The sequence below is a fragment of the Papio anubis genome, chromosome X (assembly GCF_008728515.1).
Source record: "Papio anubis isolate 15944 chromosome X, Panubis1.0, whole genome shotgun sequence".
Classification (NCBI taxonomy): Eukaryota; Metazoa; Chordata; class Mammalia; order Primates; family Cercopithecidae; genus Papio; species Papio anubis.
Genome location: NC_044996.1, coordinates 44,131,643 through 44,144,683, shown reverse-complemented (window position 1 = coordinate 44,144,683; position 13,041 = coordinate 44,131,643). Strand labels below are relative to the sequence as shown.

At 38.7% G+C, this 13,041-nt stretch overlaps 1 protein-coding gene across 1 annotated transcript in view; it reads right to left on the bottom strand.

Annotated features, from left to right (window-relative positions):
• Positions 1-13,041, bottom strand: part of GUCY2F (guanylate cyclase 2F, retinal) — a 122,508-nt gene that overhangs the window by 76,875 nt on the left and 32,592 nt on the right. The window contains exons 4-6 of the mRNA XM_009198096.4: positions 9,115-9,469; positions 7,631-7,715; positions 3,689-3,785 (exon numbers count right to left, since the gene is read on the bottom strand). Coding sequence (XP_009196360.2) covers positions 3,689-3,785; positions 7,631-7,715; positions 9,115-9,469 — 537 coding nt within the window. The remainder of the gene's footprint in view (positions 1-3,688; positions 3,786-7,630; positions 7,716-9,114; positions 9,470-13,041) is intronic.

Below are 13,041 nucleotides of genomic sequence, written 5' to 3'. Positions count from 1 at the left end.
TGATGCTTAAATGGGTCAAATTCTCTATTCCTTGATTTTTGAAGTGGCACACATAAGTCTGGTAGGAAAGGGCTGGGAACTGCACAGTTGAATGACAAGAGGAAGAGTTACCTGCAATCTGTGTTAACCTTTAAAATTGAACCTCTGTATCTTCAATTGAACCAGTAGACTTATTTCACATGAAGACATATAAATCAACAGGTTCCTCATATTCTCCATACCTCCAAATGTGCCTTTCTTAGAATTAAAGCAATCCAGAGCTAGTAGTTACATTTTGGTATTGTCTAGGAGTGCCCCCACCCTCAACTCCAACATCCCTGTTTTATAATTAGGAAACAAAGACCTAGAGAGGTACATAGGGACTGGGACAAGAATCTTGGTGTTATATCTGATCCTGTGCTCTCTCTACAACTACATTATGCTTTATTTTACTTTGCTTGCCAATAAAAATTAATCTTAACTACTTCCCAACACTCTACCCCTTAATAGTCTTTGATCAACTAAAGATTACAGCTGAGTTAGCCCAGAGTTAAGCTCCTTCTATGAAGACTATCACAAAGTTCCAAGACAATGGTAAACTCCACCCAGCCCCCAATGTGCTGAAATCTCAACAGCTCAAAATTCAGACAAGATGGAAAACTTGACTCTTCACATAACCCCAGCATCAACCTGAACACTCCCCAACAGAGCAAGGTCAGGGAGGAATCTACTTCCCTTTCATTCTTTATTTTCATATCTCAGCAGGAGTACCTAGATCTGTATATTGAGATATAGACCTCTCCATGAAGGGCAAAGGAGAAAGCAAGGGAATTGCCAAAATCCACACACATTTTGACTTCAGCTTCATTTTCTTCTAAAAACTTCCTTTCCTAACTTGACTTCTCCTGACCTGCCAATTTTTCTAGACGGAATTAATTTTATATTCACTAAGAGTTTACACTTTCAGACACTCCATTTGGATGGAATTCTTGGCTTGGCTTCTTGACTGATTAGGCACAGCCAGCTGCAAGTTTGTGACTACACAGCAATTAAGGAAAATGTATGCTTCCCCTATCTCTTCCCATCAGAACCTCTGATACAAGCCAAATGCCAAAAGGGATCTGGAGGCCAAGAGCTATGTTCTTCTAGGGTAATGCCATCCTTTTCCACCTGGGCCAAAATAGTAAAAACATAAAATAAAATAAAACAATTTTTTTTTCAATTTACAAAAGAACATTCCCTACTATAAGGCTACCAATCCCTTATAACAGTATACCAATCCCTTAGTAACAGTAATAGTCCCGTTACTATTCATTTTTCTCACTCATGTGGTAAAAAGTGATGATGTTTTATTCTCATCTCAAAATTTATGCACAAGTGAAAAAAAAATTATCAGGATGAGCAAGATTTTAAAACCCTAGGTACTTTGTTTACCTGACGGTAGCACTGCTCAGCTATTTATGGTGACTTTGTGAGGCCTGGTATGCTTTAGTCACCCAAATATGGTTTATGTCTCAGTACAAATGAGAGGAGGAATAGGTGGAGGTCTTATAGACTACACTGGACTATTGCAAATCCTATACAAATTAAAGCCTCATTCAGTCCAAAATTGAGCTCTGTGTATCATTTTGATATGTTAGAGCTAAAACATCTAGGCAATTGATATGAACTGTCATTTTGACATGGATACCACCAAAGAAGTGGGGATTTTACAAATAGGTTTATTGCTTTTGACTGAAACTTTACTATATTTTGCTACATTTAGATAATAACTTCTAATCATCTACTTTTACTACTGAACATCCATTTCTGGATAAAACATCTTGTCACAAAAGTGAATACTTTTTTCTTAGTATTGGGTTACATATTAGTATTGCTTCAGAGCTTGTATTTCAACATCTATACTTTCTACTTAAAGCAGGAAATTTTATGCGAGGCATACTGAGTATGGCAAATCCAGACAAATTCCACTACCATGAGTCCTAGGGTCCTTTGGTGGCTCCAAAAATGGGGACTAATATCAATAAATTTTTATGCCACAAGGGTGGAGTGTAGGCTTCAGCCACAGTGATAGTTTTGGCTTTCAGCAATACATTTCCAGGAACACAATATCAACCTTACGAAAAGATCTGATGATTTAAACAAGTAAGAATTAGGGTTATAATTGAAAATTAAATCAAACAGCTGAACAACTAATTTGACTCCAACTGCTCAGGGTAGTACCATGTAAATCCATTCTTACCCAGCCAACTAATTAAATATACCCTTCAATTTCACATTCAGGCAAAATACCAGTTTGGTCACTGAGATAACAATTAATTACCAAATCTGGCACAGTTGTGTAGCAAGAGTAAACGGCACATGAAGACAATATAAGGTGTTTGTATACTCTTCCTATATCCACTACCATACTATAAATTACAGACTAGTGTCTTTACTGTGGCTACATATACTAGCACAAGGAGACACACTAGCTAGCTTTGACAGTACTCTTCCCCACATGTTCTCTTCTCCAAGCTTCTATTTATGCTGTTTCCTCTGCCTAGGATGCCTCACCTATGGGGCCAGATAGGTAATATAAAGAGGTGAAATATGCTGAGTATAAGACAATATAGAGTGGTGGGAATTGTATCAAACTGCAAAGAACATGCCTTTTCCACAAAACACAACTACTACTGAGTTATAGCCAATTGTCAGAATGAGATCCAAGGTTGACAGATCTTCCAACTTTTAAAGAAAACTCAGAAATCCAGATTTTTATATGTAATTTCATAATTTCAAAATTCTGGCTTTTTTTAATAGCTGTGAGGGTGAAACAAAGGTGGTTACCAGTTTGTGACCTAAACAAACCCTATCCTTCCTTCATTAAGACTCAGTTTTTGTGCTGAGTTTCTGAAAAGCCTCCCTCCACTGATCTGCCTCCTCTGAAGTTCTACCACACTCTAGTTTCTTTGTACAACATGGCGTCTCTCTTGTGTAGTATGATTTGTCTCTCTAACTTAACTGCAATCCTCTTGAAATCTGGGACTACATGTCATCTTTCACAAAGCCTAGCCCCAGGGGTAGGACATAGTAGCAGGCCTTTAATGAAGATCACCAATTACATTACAATCACAACCAGTGAAGACCTTTTGGTGAAATGCAACTCTCTTTCACTAGTTGATTAATTCACCAAACTTTTACAAGCACCTACTATATTATAAGCATTATGTTAGGCTAACATTTTAAAAGATATATTGCTGCCCTTGAAGAAATAACCATCAAATGTTGAGTCCATATATACAAAGAACTACATTAAGTCAAAGGTAAACTACTGCTCAAAGAGCAGTGCATTCACTTGCACAACAATGTTCTAAGGCTGCACTATTTAATAAAAATGTAACATGAGCCATATATGTAATTTTAAGTTTTCTAGTAGTCACAATTAATAAAAGGAAACAGGTAAAATTAACTTTAATAATATACTTTAACCCAATATATCTAAAATATTTAATTTTGACATTTAATTAACTTTTGTAATTGTTTAAATATTTTTTTAAATTTAATAAGATATTTTACATGTTTTTGTACTGTCTTCTAAACCCACTGAATATTTTACTCTTATAGCATATCACAATTCAGACTAGCCACACGTCAAGTGCTCAATAATTATCTGTGGCTTGTGGCTACCATATTGGACAGGGCAGCAAAAGAAAAGGATACGCCTTACCTTACTGCCAAAGTGGGGGTTGATAAACGTTACATCCTCCAAAGTCAGTAGAATTCTATTGGGTCCTTTGATCAACTGGATTTTATTTATACGACGCCTAAAACAAACATGAAATCAGAGGGTCACAAGGGACTGGGTGTTTTGGCAAAGCCAGGGTTAATTTGCCCTAAGATAACAGTTAAAGAATATTCAAGGTATACAAAATAATTGGGAGGATAATCACACATGGATTTTTACCATAGTACCCACAGGAAAAGAAGGAAGCCACCCCGGCCCGCACAACTTGCAGTTACAAAGACCAAAAGAGAAAAATTAAAATGCTCTTGAAGATGCATCAAAAGAGAGGTGCGAAGGCACTACATGGGAATGGTATCTCAGGCTAATAAAATGGTGATCCCACATCAAGGGCACATTCATAACAACACATCTGAATACATTTAAGGAACTCAATACTCTTTCTCATATGCCATAGTATTTATCCTGATAATACCAGGGCCAAGAATCATTAATCTCCATTTTATAGACAAAAACACATTAGAGAAACAAAACAAAATTGAGCAAATTGGCATGAGATCCCCTAGCCTGAGGCAGAGCTGGAACTTGAATCCTTGCTCCCTGGCTGTGGGCCCAGATTTCTGCCCATAAGACGCTTGTCTTGTAAAGTTGCCAAAGCAACAGGTTGAAAAGTGGAAAAATTCAATCAGTTGGTTGCTTTGTCTACATGATTCCAAACAAGTAGGCTGACTGAGTTTTCTTCTTTTACTGAATTGGTCTCTTGTCTGAGCATTACAGACACAGTTTAAACCTGATTCTCTCTAAACATGCCCATTAATTTGTAGTGAATGTAATTATTTTCTACAAATCAATTACTAGACACACAGGAGTTTATGATGTGTACTCACACAGTCAGGTAGGTCTGACTGGGCAACTTGAAGACCTGGAGGGAATCTTGATTAGTCGGTATGCTCGTTTTGTTGTTTTGTCTTGGGGGCTCTGACAGCTACAATTTGGCTTTGCTTTTTCCATAACCCCATAATGGTTACTCTGTGGAATGTGTTAAAGCCAAGAGCCATCGTGGAGAAAACAACCACTGAATCAAAATGCTTTGTCAAGTTGCTTTAAGAAGCTTACAATGTCACTGTAGCTTTAAGTATCAGCAACTCAGTTTTTCTCAGTGATTCCACTGGTTTGTAAACAAACAATTAATGTGTTTCTAATTGTCTGCCAACAAACATGTCCCTTATCACTGTGGGAGCTGCTGCCCTGCAGAGAAAATTAAAAGAGCCCTGTAGTGGATTCTTGGGTACAGCACATGAATCTTTTGGCAAAGTAAAGCATCACTCCCTAACTCATCTGTTTCATATGTGTGGTGAATTGTCTTAAAACAGGCACACCTGTAAAAATAATCATGCTACAGAGTACACTCTAGTAGAAAGCAAACTGGACTCCCAGTCCAGAGATCTGGGATGTGGTGCAGATTCTGTCATTAATTAGCCAGGTCCAGGTGACCTTGGATAAATAATTTAACCTCTGCATGGCTCAGCGTCCTCATCTAGCAGGATAATAGTCCTTGCATTACCTGCTTTATAGAGTTGTTTTGAAAATCAAATCAGATAATGTATGTGAAAGTGCTCTGAAAAGCATAAAGCACTATGAAACTATGAGGGCTCATTATTATCATTATCATCATTAGTATAACAAAGCACGGGAGAGCTTTATAGAAAGGCGATGCAATCTGGTTCCGGAGGAGTAGGGAGAAAGGAGGAGTTCAAAGAATCCTTTGTTTTGGGGTGGTTGGGTTCTTTGCATGTCTTTCTTTCTGAAAAAAAACTTAAACAATCAAAACATACAGAAAAGGAAGGAACAGAGAGTTACTCTCCTGCAAGTAATCACCGTCTATTACAGAATCTCATCAGCCGCTCAGCTCTTCTGATTGCAGCCGTGGTGGGCAGAGAGAGGGAGGAAGGCAGCAAAGAGGGGGCATCTTTTGTGCTTTGTTAGCTGAAGAACCAAGGACCAAGTGAGTCTGGGAAATGATGTACCTCTTTCCCATCTCTGAGTTTTCTGTGACCACTTGAAGTACCAATTGTCTCAAACTCATTTTCCTCTCCAATCATTTTCCTCTCTAATCAGGTCCCTCTTCAATAATTTTCCTCTCCAATCTTTGCCCTTCAGCCCACAAGATTCAAACAAACCCCTCCCCACTGTTTTTGTTTTTTTTTTTTCTTTTTTCCTTCCTTTTCCAAGAATTGCAGACTAGGCTCACTCAAAGCCCAAAGAACCAGTCCATACAGTGGGAAAGATGAGTGAGAACTGTCAGTTGGGGGGTTGACAAGTAACATAAACAGCTGAGTGACTACATTTTCCACACTGCCATGGGATGTTTTGGCATTAGGTAGACAGAGTCTGTTACTCCTCAAATTTCTCTAGACAGGGAAGCTTTTTGATTGGATAGAGTTTATTTTTGCTAAGTATCTAATGATGTTAATTAAATACTTTATTCTTCGGCAGCAGCTAAGTTAAAGATATTGAATTTCTATTCTTAGCAGGAATATATCCCAGTTACAGAAATTAAAAGAAAAACTTCCTTTGAACTAGTGTCTTTATCAAGTGTGTTTTAACAATTCATAAGCTACCTACGACTCTGTGTGACTTTATCAAATTTCTAATACTGGGGAAATTTGATAATAGAAGTTTTTCACAGCTATGCCAACATTTTAAACACTAAGAGTAACACCTGTTACGGTTTCAATCCAGGATTTCACAGACTTGTTAAAATATCAGAGCTGGGAAGGCTCTTAAACATCATCTAATCCAATTTTTTCATTGTGCAAATGAGAAAATTCTGGCCAAGAAAGGTTAGGTGGCTTGCCCAAGGTCACACAGCTATTTAATACACTATAGAAATTTTTTCGTAGAACTCAACAAAATAGCCTCACTCTATTCCCTACCAATCCAGGCCATATTGTTGTCAGGACCACCCTTACTAAGAGGTGACAATGATGTGGTTTGCAGGGTGGCAATGGAAAAATGAGATGGCTATAATTTATTTTATTTTTCACTTTCCTCTAATTGTTCTAGTATAGAGAGGGTCCAAGTGTTAAAATGCAAAGTTTCTAAGAAAGAGCTGTCATGTTAGGCCATCTTCAGCCACTTATCCCTGGTTCTGTAGTACCTCATTAGATTATTTGGTCATGTACTAAGGGATCTGAGGGAGGAAGGCAAAACTTGATGATAATAAAGATGTTGATGGTTAGACAGGATAACTTTTGCCCAAGGAAGCAAGATGGCAGAAATCTGGAATGTGATACCCTGGACAAAAGGCATGAGTATCAAAGTGAAGATCCTGAGCTTCCAACAATCAGCAAGAGAGTTCCTCGTTCTTGGGAAGGGGTTGAGATTTTACCATTTATTGAGCACCTACTATGAGTCACATACTGTTCTAGGTGCTTTACTTATTTTAGTTTACTTAATCCCCATTATAGTCCTATGAGTTCATACCATTATTCCTAGAGCTTGGATTTTAGCAAAGTCTGCCTAATTCTTGAAATTCATTAAAATATCTCAATTCCATTCCCTATCATCACATATCATTTGGGCAAGGAGATGGTTACAGGAGACTCTGCTAGGAGAAAGGAGAACAAAGATAGGGAGTACACAGGCCCTAAAGTACTAGTTCTCTTATTTCACCATTGTGTTGAGAGCCAGATCTATTCACAGGCAACAACACTGACAACACAGCTGAGGAAGTTATTCTTGGCATCATGAAAACACTTCACTCTAAATGGGGCCTGTAGGAATGGTAAACCACTGTGGAAAAAAGAAAATCAGTGGGTCATGTAATGAGGCAATTGTAATGAAACAGGACTTCCTGGAAATCAATATTAACAAGGCTATTATGGGCTTGTATTTTTTTATATACAAAAAGAACAAAAAATGTACCTTATAAAGTAAGCAAATCCATTAATAAACAGCAGGGCTATAAGCAAAGTAAGGCAGACCATCATGGCAAAGGCAGCATCGATGCCTGCAGAGAGTGAGAGGAAGAGGAAGAATGGCATTATCAGAGAGAGGCAGTAAATAAAGGGCACCGCAGAGTGACTCCTCATGCTTTCTGGTGACTCTAAAATCAAGCCACATCTACCTAACCTAATTCCATTTTTTCTCAGCACAGTCTGTCTTGTTGACTTTATGGACACAGAAAGCAATTTCACTGTTCTGAAGCAAAACCACTCACCACTCTGACAATAACAAATCACATGAATTAAGGCTTACCAGAGTGTTTCTTTGGAGGAAAAAGTCCACGAATGGAAAACTTTGAGTACCTTAATTTAAGTTGGACAGCAATAGAGTTCTTGAGAATAAATATGTTATCTCACCTGTGAAGGGTAAGTATTACCTTGCCTTCATAAAATAAAAGGCCTTTTTAACTCACCTGAGCCCATAGACCTTGCAAGTTATAGATGAAAAACACAGAACTTCTCCTTCAAGGGTGAGGGTAAGTCTGGTTTTGATAATTAGTGTTTTCATCAGAATGTAAATTAGCCTCCATAATATCTAAATATTTGGATAGATTAGTAAGATTTTTGAGGGAAATATGATGTGAGTGAAGATGTAGCTGGGTATATCATGCTAAAGCAAAGTAGAAATCAAAGCCCCTTTCAAATAGATGCATTTGGTTTTAAGAGTATGGTATACAGTTGCATAATAATATGGGTCCTTCCAATGATCCCCTCTGGCTCTCAGAGATTTGACCAAGTTTCCCCTCTTCCACAAGCTAGAGGAGTTCCACCAGTCAATCAAACTGCAAGTATTTACTGGATACCTACTGTGTTGGGCAGTTGGACACCATAAAAATTATTAGCTATGGTCCCTATCCTCAAAAAGCAATATATTTGGGAGTGGGGGTGGAGACAAAATCAGTACACAAGAAACAATTGAAAAGCAATTTTGTGCTAAGCTGTGAGGCACAAACTTTTATTTCAATGGAAGTTCAGAGAGGAGAGAGTATAGACATGGTATTTCTGTGGTGGGACCTGATTGGCAGGATTTGGAAACATCAAGGGATGGATAGGGGACCTTGAAAGCAGGAGAAACAATCATAGGTCATAGCCTACAAAAGAGCAAGAAGAAGGCTAATGTCTTCCTCTTTTTAGAGTAAACTCTTTGGGAAAGAGTGGGATTCTTTTTAAAAAGAGTGGTGGGGAGGCTTTTAAATTGTGGATGATTATTCAGGGCTGCAAAGTACCTCTCATTGTTCTTATTATTTTAAATTAACTAGATAGAGTGCCAAGAGGTGTACGTCACTCGAATGCAAATGACTGATTTTATGCATGCTTCAATATTAAAATACGCCTTCTCCTAAAGAGGTTTCCTTGTAACCCAAGCTGAGCCAAATTGACTACTAGCGATTTTCCATTCCTTACCTCCATGGCAGATCTTCCCTTCTGCAAACCAGCATTTTGCATCTGCTCTAGGGGGCCTGCCACCAGGGAAGTGAATAGGGATCCCTCCGAAACGTAGCAGCTCCATTTCCATGTCCACAGTGTAGGTGCTATGGAGTTCCCATTCTTTCCAGTTGGTGTCCAGGATTACATATTCTGAAATTCCATTTCCATTTGAATCTGTCCTTATTAACTGGTTGAATCCATAGAACTGCATGTTTCTGGAATGCTGAACCAGGCTGGCAGCACCAGCCTGTCCATTTTCTTTCATAGCATTATTCATGGCTTGTGCGATAAAGTAAATTGAATTGTAGATGGTTCCAAACAACGGTGAAACCTATTTTTAAAAATTACAATTATCTTGAGCCCTGGTCACCCTAGAGCGATCTCAGAGTATATTCTAAGCCTGTGTTCATTATTATGGTCTGCACGTCTGAGTGAAGTAGAGCTATGAAGACCCAGAGGAAAAAAATTGTTTCTAAGGACTTGCTCAGTTTCTCCCCTGAATTTTCCTGTTTTTCTCCCCCAGGCCGTCACATCTTTAAATATATCAAATATGACAATTTTATGAGCAAACCAAGTCATACACAATATATTTTTATGCTTCTAAACTAAGAAAATGATTTAGAATTATAAAGGGCACTTTAGAAAAACAACTATAGAATAGACAAGGGGAATTCAAAGGAAATATGCCAGGTTAATTACTGGTGCACTGTGCATGGTAAAATCATTTTGCTGGCACTACTGGAGTGGTAGGTGTGTGTGGAAAGACTGTAAATAATGTGTCTCCACAGTCCATGTCTGTATCCTGTCTTAGTTCAAAACGGCTATTTTTCTGGACACATGCTCCCCAGAGAAAGTGAACATTAGAATTCAGTTTTAAACACATACCTACACATACACACTCACATGTATGCACACACAAACATCCACCCTGACACATACGCACCCAGCTATCTAGAACCAAAGTTTGCAGAGTATAGAGAATATGAATTTTAGTCAGAAAACCTATTGGTGTGCAAAGTGGCAAAGCTTCGACTTAAAACAGTAGGACTGCTAGGGTGGATAGCATAACTATGCCTGCTAAATAAATATGGTAAAAGCAACAATGTTTTTGTATACTATGCCCAGATGCACTGCCCATTAACCTTGTAAGTTTGTTTTTGTATAAAATCTTGTATCTTTTTTCCAAAAAGGTAGAGGATGAGAAAACAATTCCTCCCTTCTCTGTACCTCCCCCCACATGGCCCCTCACACACGCGGCCATGGCTTCATGGTTTTCCATGTCACTTCATTTCTAGGATGGAGTTCAAGAAAGCTATGGTCATGCCATTTTTCTGAGCATCAGGGAAAGCTGATACTTGCTACTTTGGTTTCACAAGGTCTAGAAAGCTAAGCTCCTGTAACAACCTTCATGTGGAAAAAAAGGGCTTAAAATTGAGTGAATCATTTTTTATTAGAAATAAAAGTCAAGATGCAGAGAGGTGTAGCAGATAGCAAGACACTGCCATGTCCTGTTAATGTAGAGTGGGGGTTTTCAACACCAGCTGCACGTTAGAATTACCTGAAGAGCGTCAAAAATAGCAGTGCCAAACCCAACCAAAGAGATGCTTTTAGTTTGATACCCCAGTAATCAGCATTATTGAAAGCTCCTCAAATATTCTAATATGCATGCAGGATTTTAAGACATCAGTATAGAAGATGATACCCTGTCCTGTGATCAGTGCCTAATGCCAGAATGTTTGAGAAAGTCATTTATCAGCTTTCTCTGTGCTTCCGTTTCTTCCTCTGTGAAAAGAGAACACAGAATCATGAATGTCTAAACTTTAGAAGTCATCTTGTCTAACTATCTTACATTATAGGTAAGAAAGGGAGACACAGAGAAGTTACATGATCTGTCAAGGTCACATACCTGAGCATAAAATAAGGAGTAAAATCAGGTCTCCTGTTTCTCAGTTTAGCATTCTTTATTGGAATATATGTCCCCTGTGGTCCCTTCTGGCTCTGAACTCCTGTGAAAATTCCTAATACTTGGTATAGTTCAGGGACAAAATTTAGCTTGTAGACATTTTTATAGCCTGTTTAAGGGTTCTTCTTCATCTCGCTGACCTCTCTCTTCACGTTGGAGTGCCCCAAAACTCAGTCTTTGGTCTTCTTCTCTGTCCACACTAACTTCCTTGGTGATCTCTTTTGTTCTCGTGGCCTTAAGTACTAGATCTATGCCATAACTCTCAGATTTATACTTCCAATTCAGACCTATAGCCTAAATTCCAGATTCATATACTCAATTGCCTACTTTTATATCTCCACTTGGATGTTAAAAATCAACACACCCAATGTTGAACTCATGATATTCACCCCAAATCCTCCTGATCCATCTACAACTAGTCTTGTCAATCTATGTTAATAACTACTCCATTCTTCTAGTTGTTCAGGCCAAAACCTTGCCGCACATAACAGAGCTAACTACCAGCAGAGCAGAAATCAATACCTCAGTCTCCAGAGGGTTTTATTCCAATGATCTTCCTTCATCACTCTGTCTCAAGATGTACTCTGTAGAAATAGATCATGAATGGATGGCATGTGCTGCCACCAAGGTATCCACACTTAGTTGCCTAGCACACGCTGAGCTCCCTTAAGAGGTTTCCACTAATTCCCCCTCCTGACATTCTTGGATGCTCTATTTGATTGTCTTTGGAATTTCTGCAAAACCCTGACTGTTTTCTGGGGGCTTTGGTAGGTTATGACAATAAGTGAAGGATGGAAAGTGGAGTATAAAATCAATACTAGTAAAACAAATAAGTGAAAAAAAAAAAAAAAAACAGGGCAGCAAGCTCCTGAAAGCAAACAGAATGCTAGTGTTCTGTTTTGAAAGGCACAGAGCCTTCTGGGAAAGAAAACTGCATCTACCTACAGCCAAAAGTGAAGATTAAAACTCAAAAACAACATTCCCAACTCTGAGTTTCTCCAACACACTGGGTTTTCAGCTGGCCAGGCTGTGCTGGCTTTTGTGCTCTGATTGACCTATTGGAGCTGACTGACAGAAACTCCCCAAGATGACTGAAACTGAAGCCTGTTCTTCAGGATTCTCTAGCCTAGACAACACATGTACTCACAGCCACAACACTATGGTAGAGAGACTTATAGCATAGCTATAGTAACAGCATTCACTTGCAAAAGAGGGGCTGTCACAATGGTCCACTGTCACTTCGAGGCCTTGGAGTTGTGCTGTAGTTGGTTTGAGTTCCTGTTTCACCCATTGTGCCCTTCAGCAAAGGGAATTGCCTCTTCCCATACATCAAGGGCATACTCTGTTGGCATCATTCACAAAAGGTCTCTAGTTGCACTTGCCACAAATAATGAGAAAGAGAAAAGGTAAAAGGTGGAACACGGGAAGAAGAAGCATTCTCTACAGGCCTCTATCCAGCTTCTCACTGAAGCTCCAAAAAAGTAAGACAGAATTAGTGGGAACTTCTGTCAGAGAGATGATCTTGTTGACATCGCAGTCCAAAATGGTGAGACCACTGATGACTAAGCCTATTGTTTTTGCCTACTCTATAGACCTGAACCTGAAAGAATTAATTATGAATGATAATTAAAACGTATCACTGGTTTTTATTCTGTTACTTTAGATAGCTCTACCCTAGGCTTTTAAAGTTTTTATCCAAGAGAATAAGGTTTGGATCAGGAACAGTAATATCTGAATTTGTTCAGTATAATGGTTTGTGCTGTTGTTAAGTTGACTACCATCAGTTCAGATTTACTGTGTCTGAGAAGACACAAAACCGGCTTCCCAAGAATTTTGTCCTCAGAAGTGTACATTAAAACATGCCTAGCTTGAAAAGCCATCACTTGAAGGACAAAATGGCACATCAATTATGAACAAAAAGTCAGGCACATGCACAGATC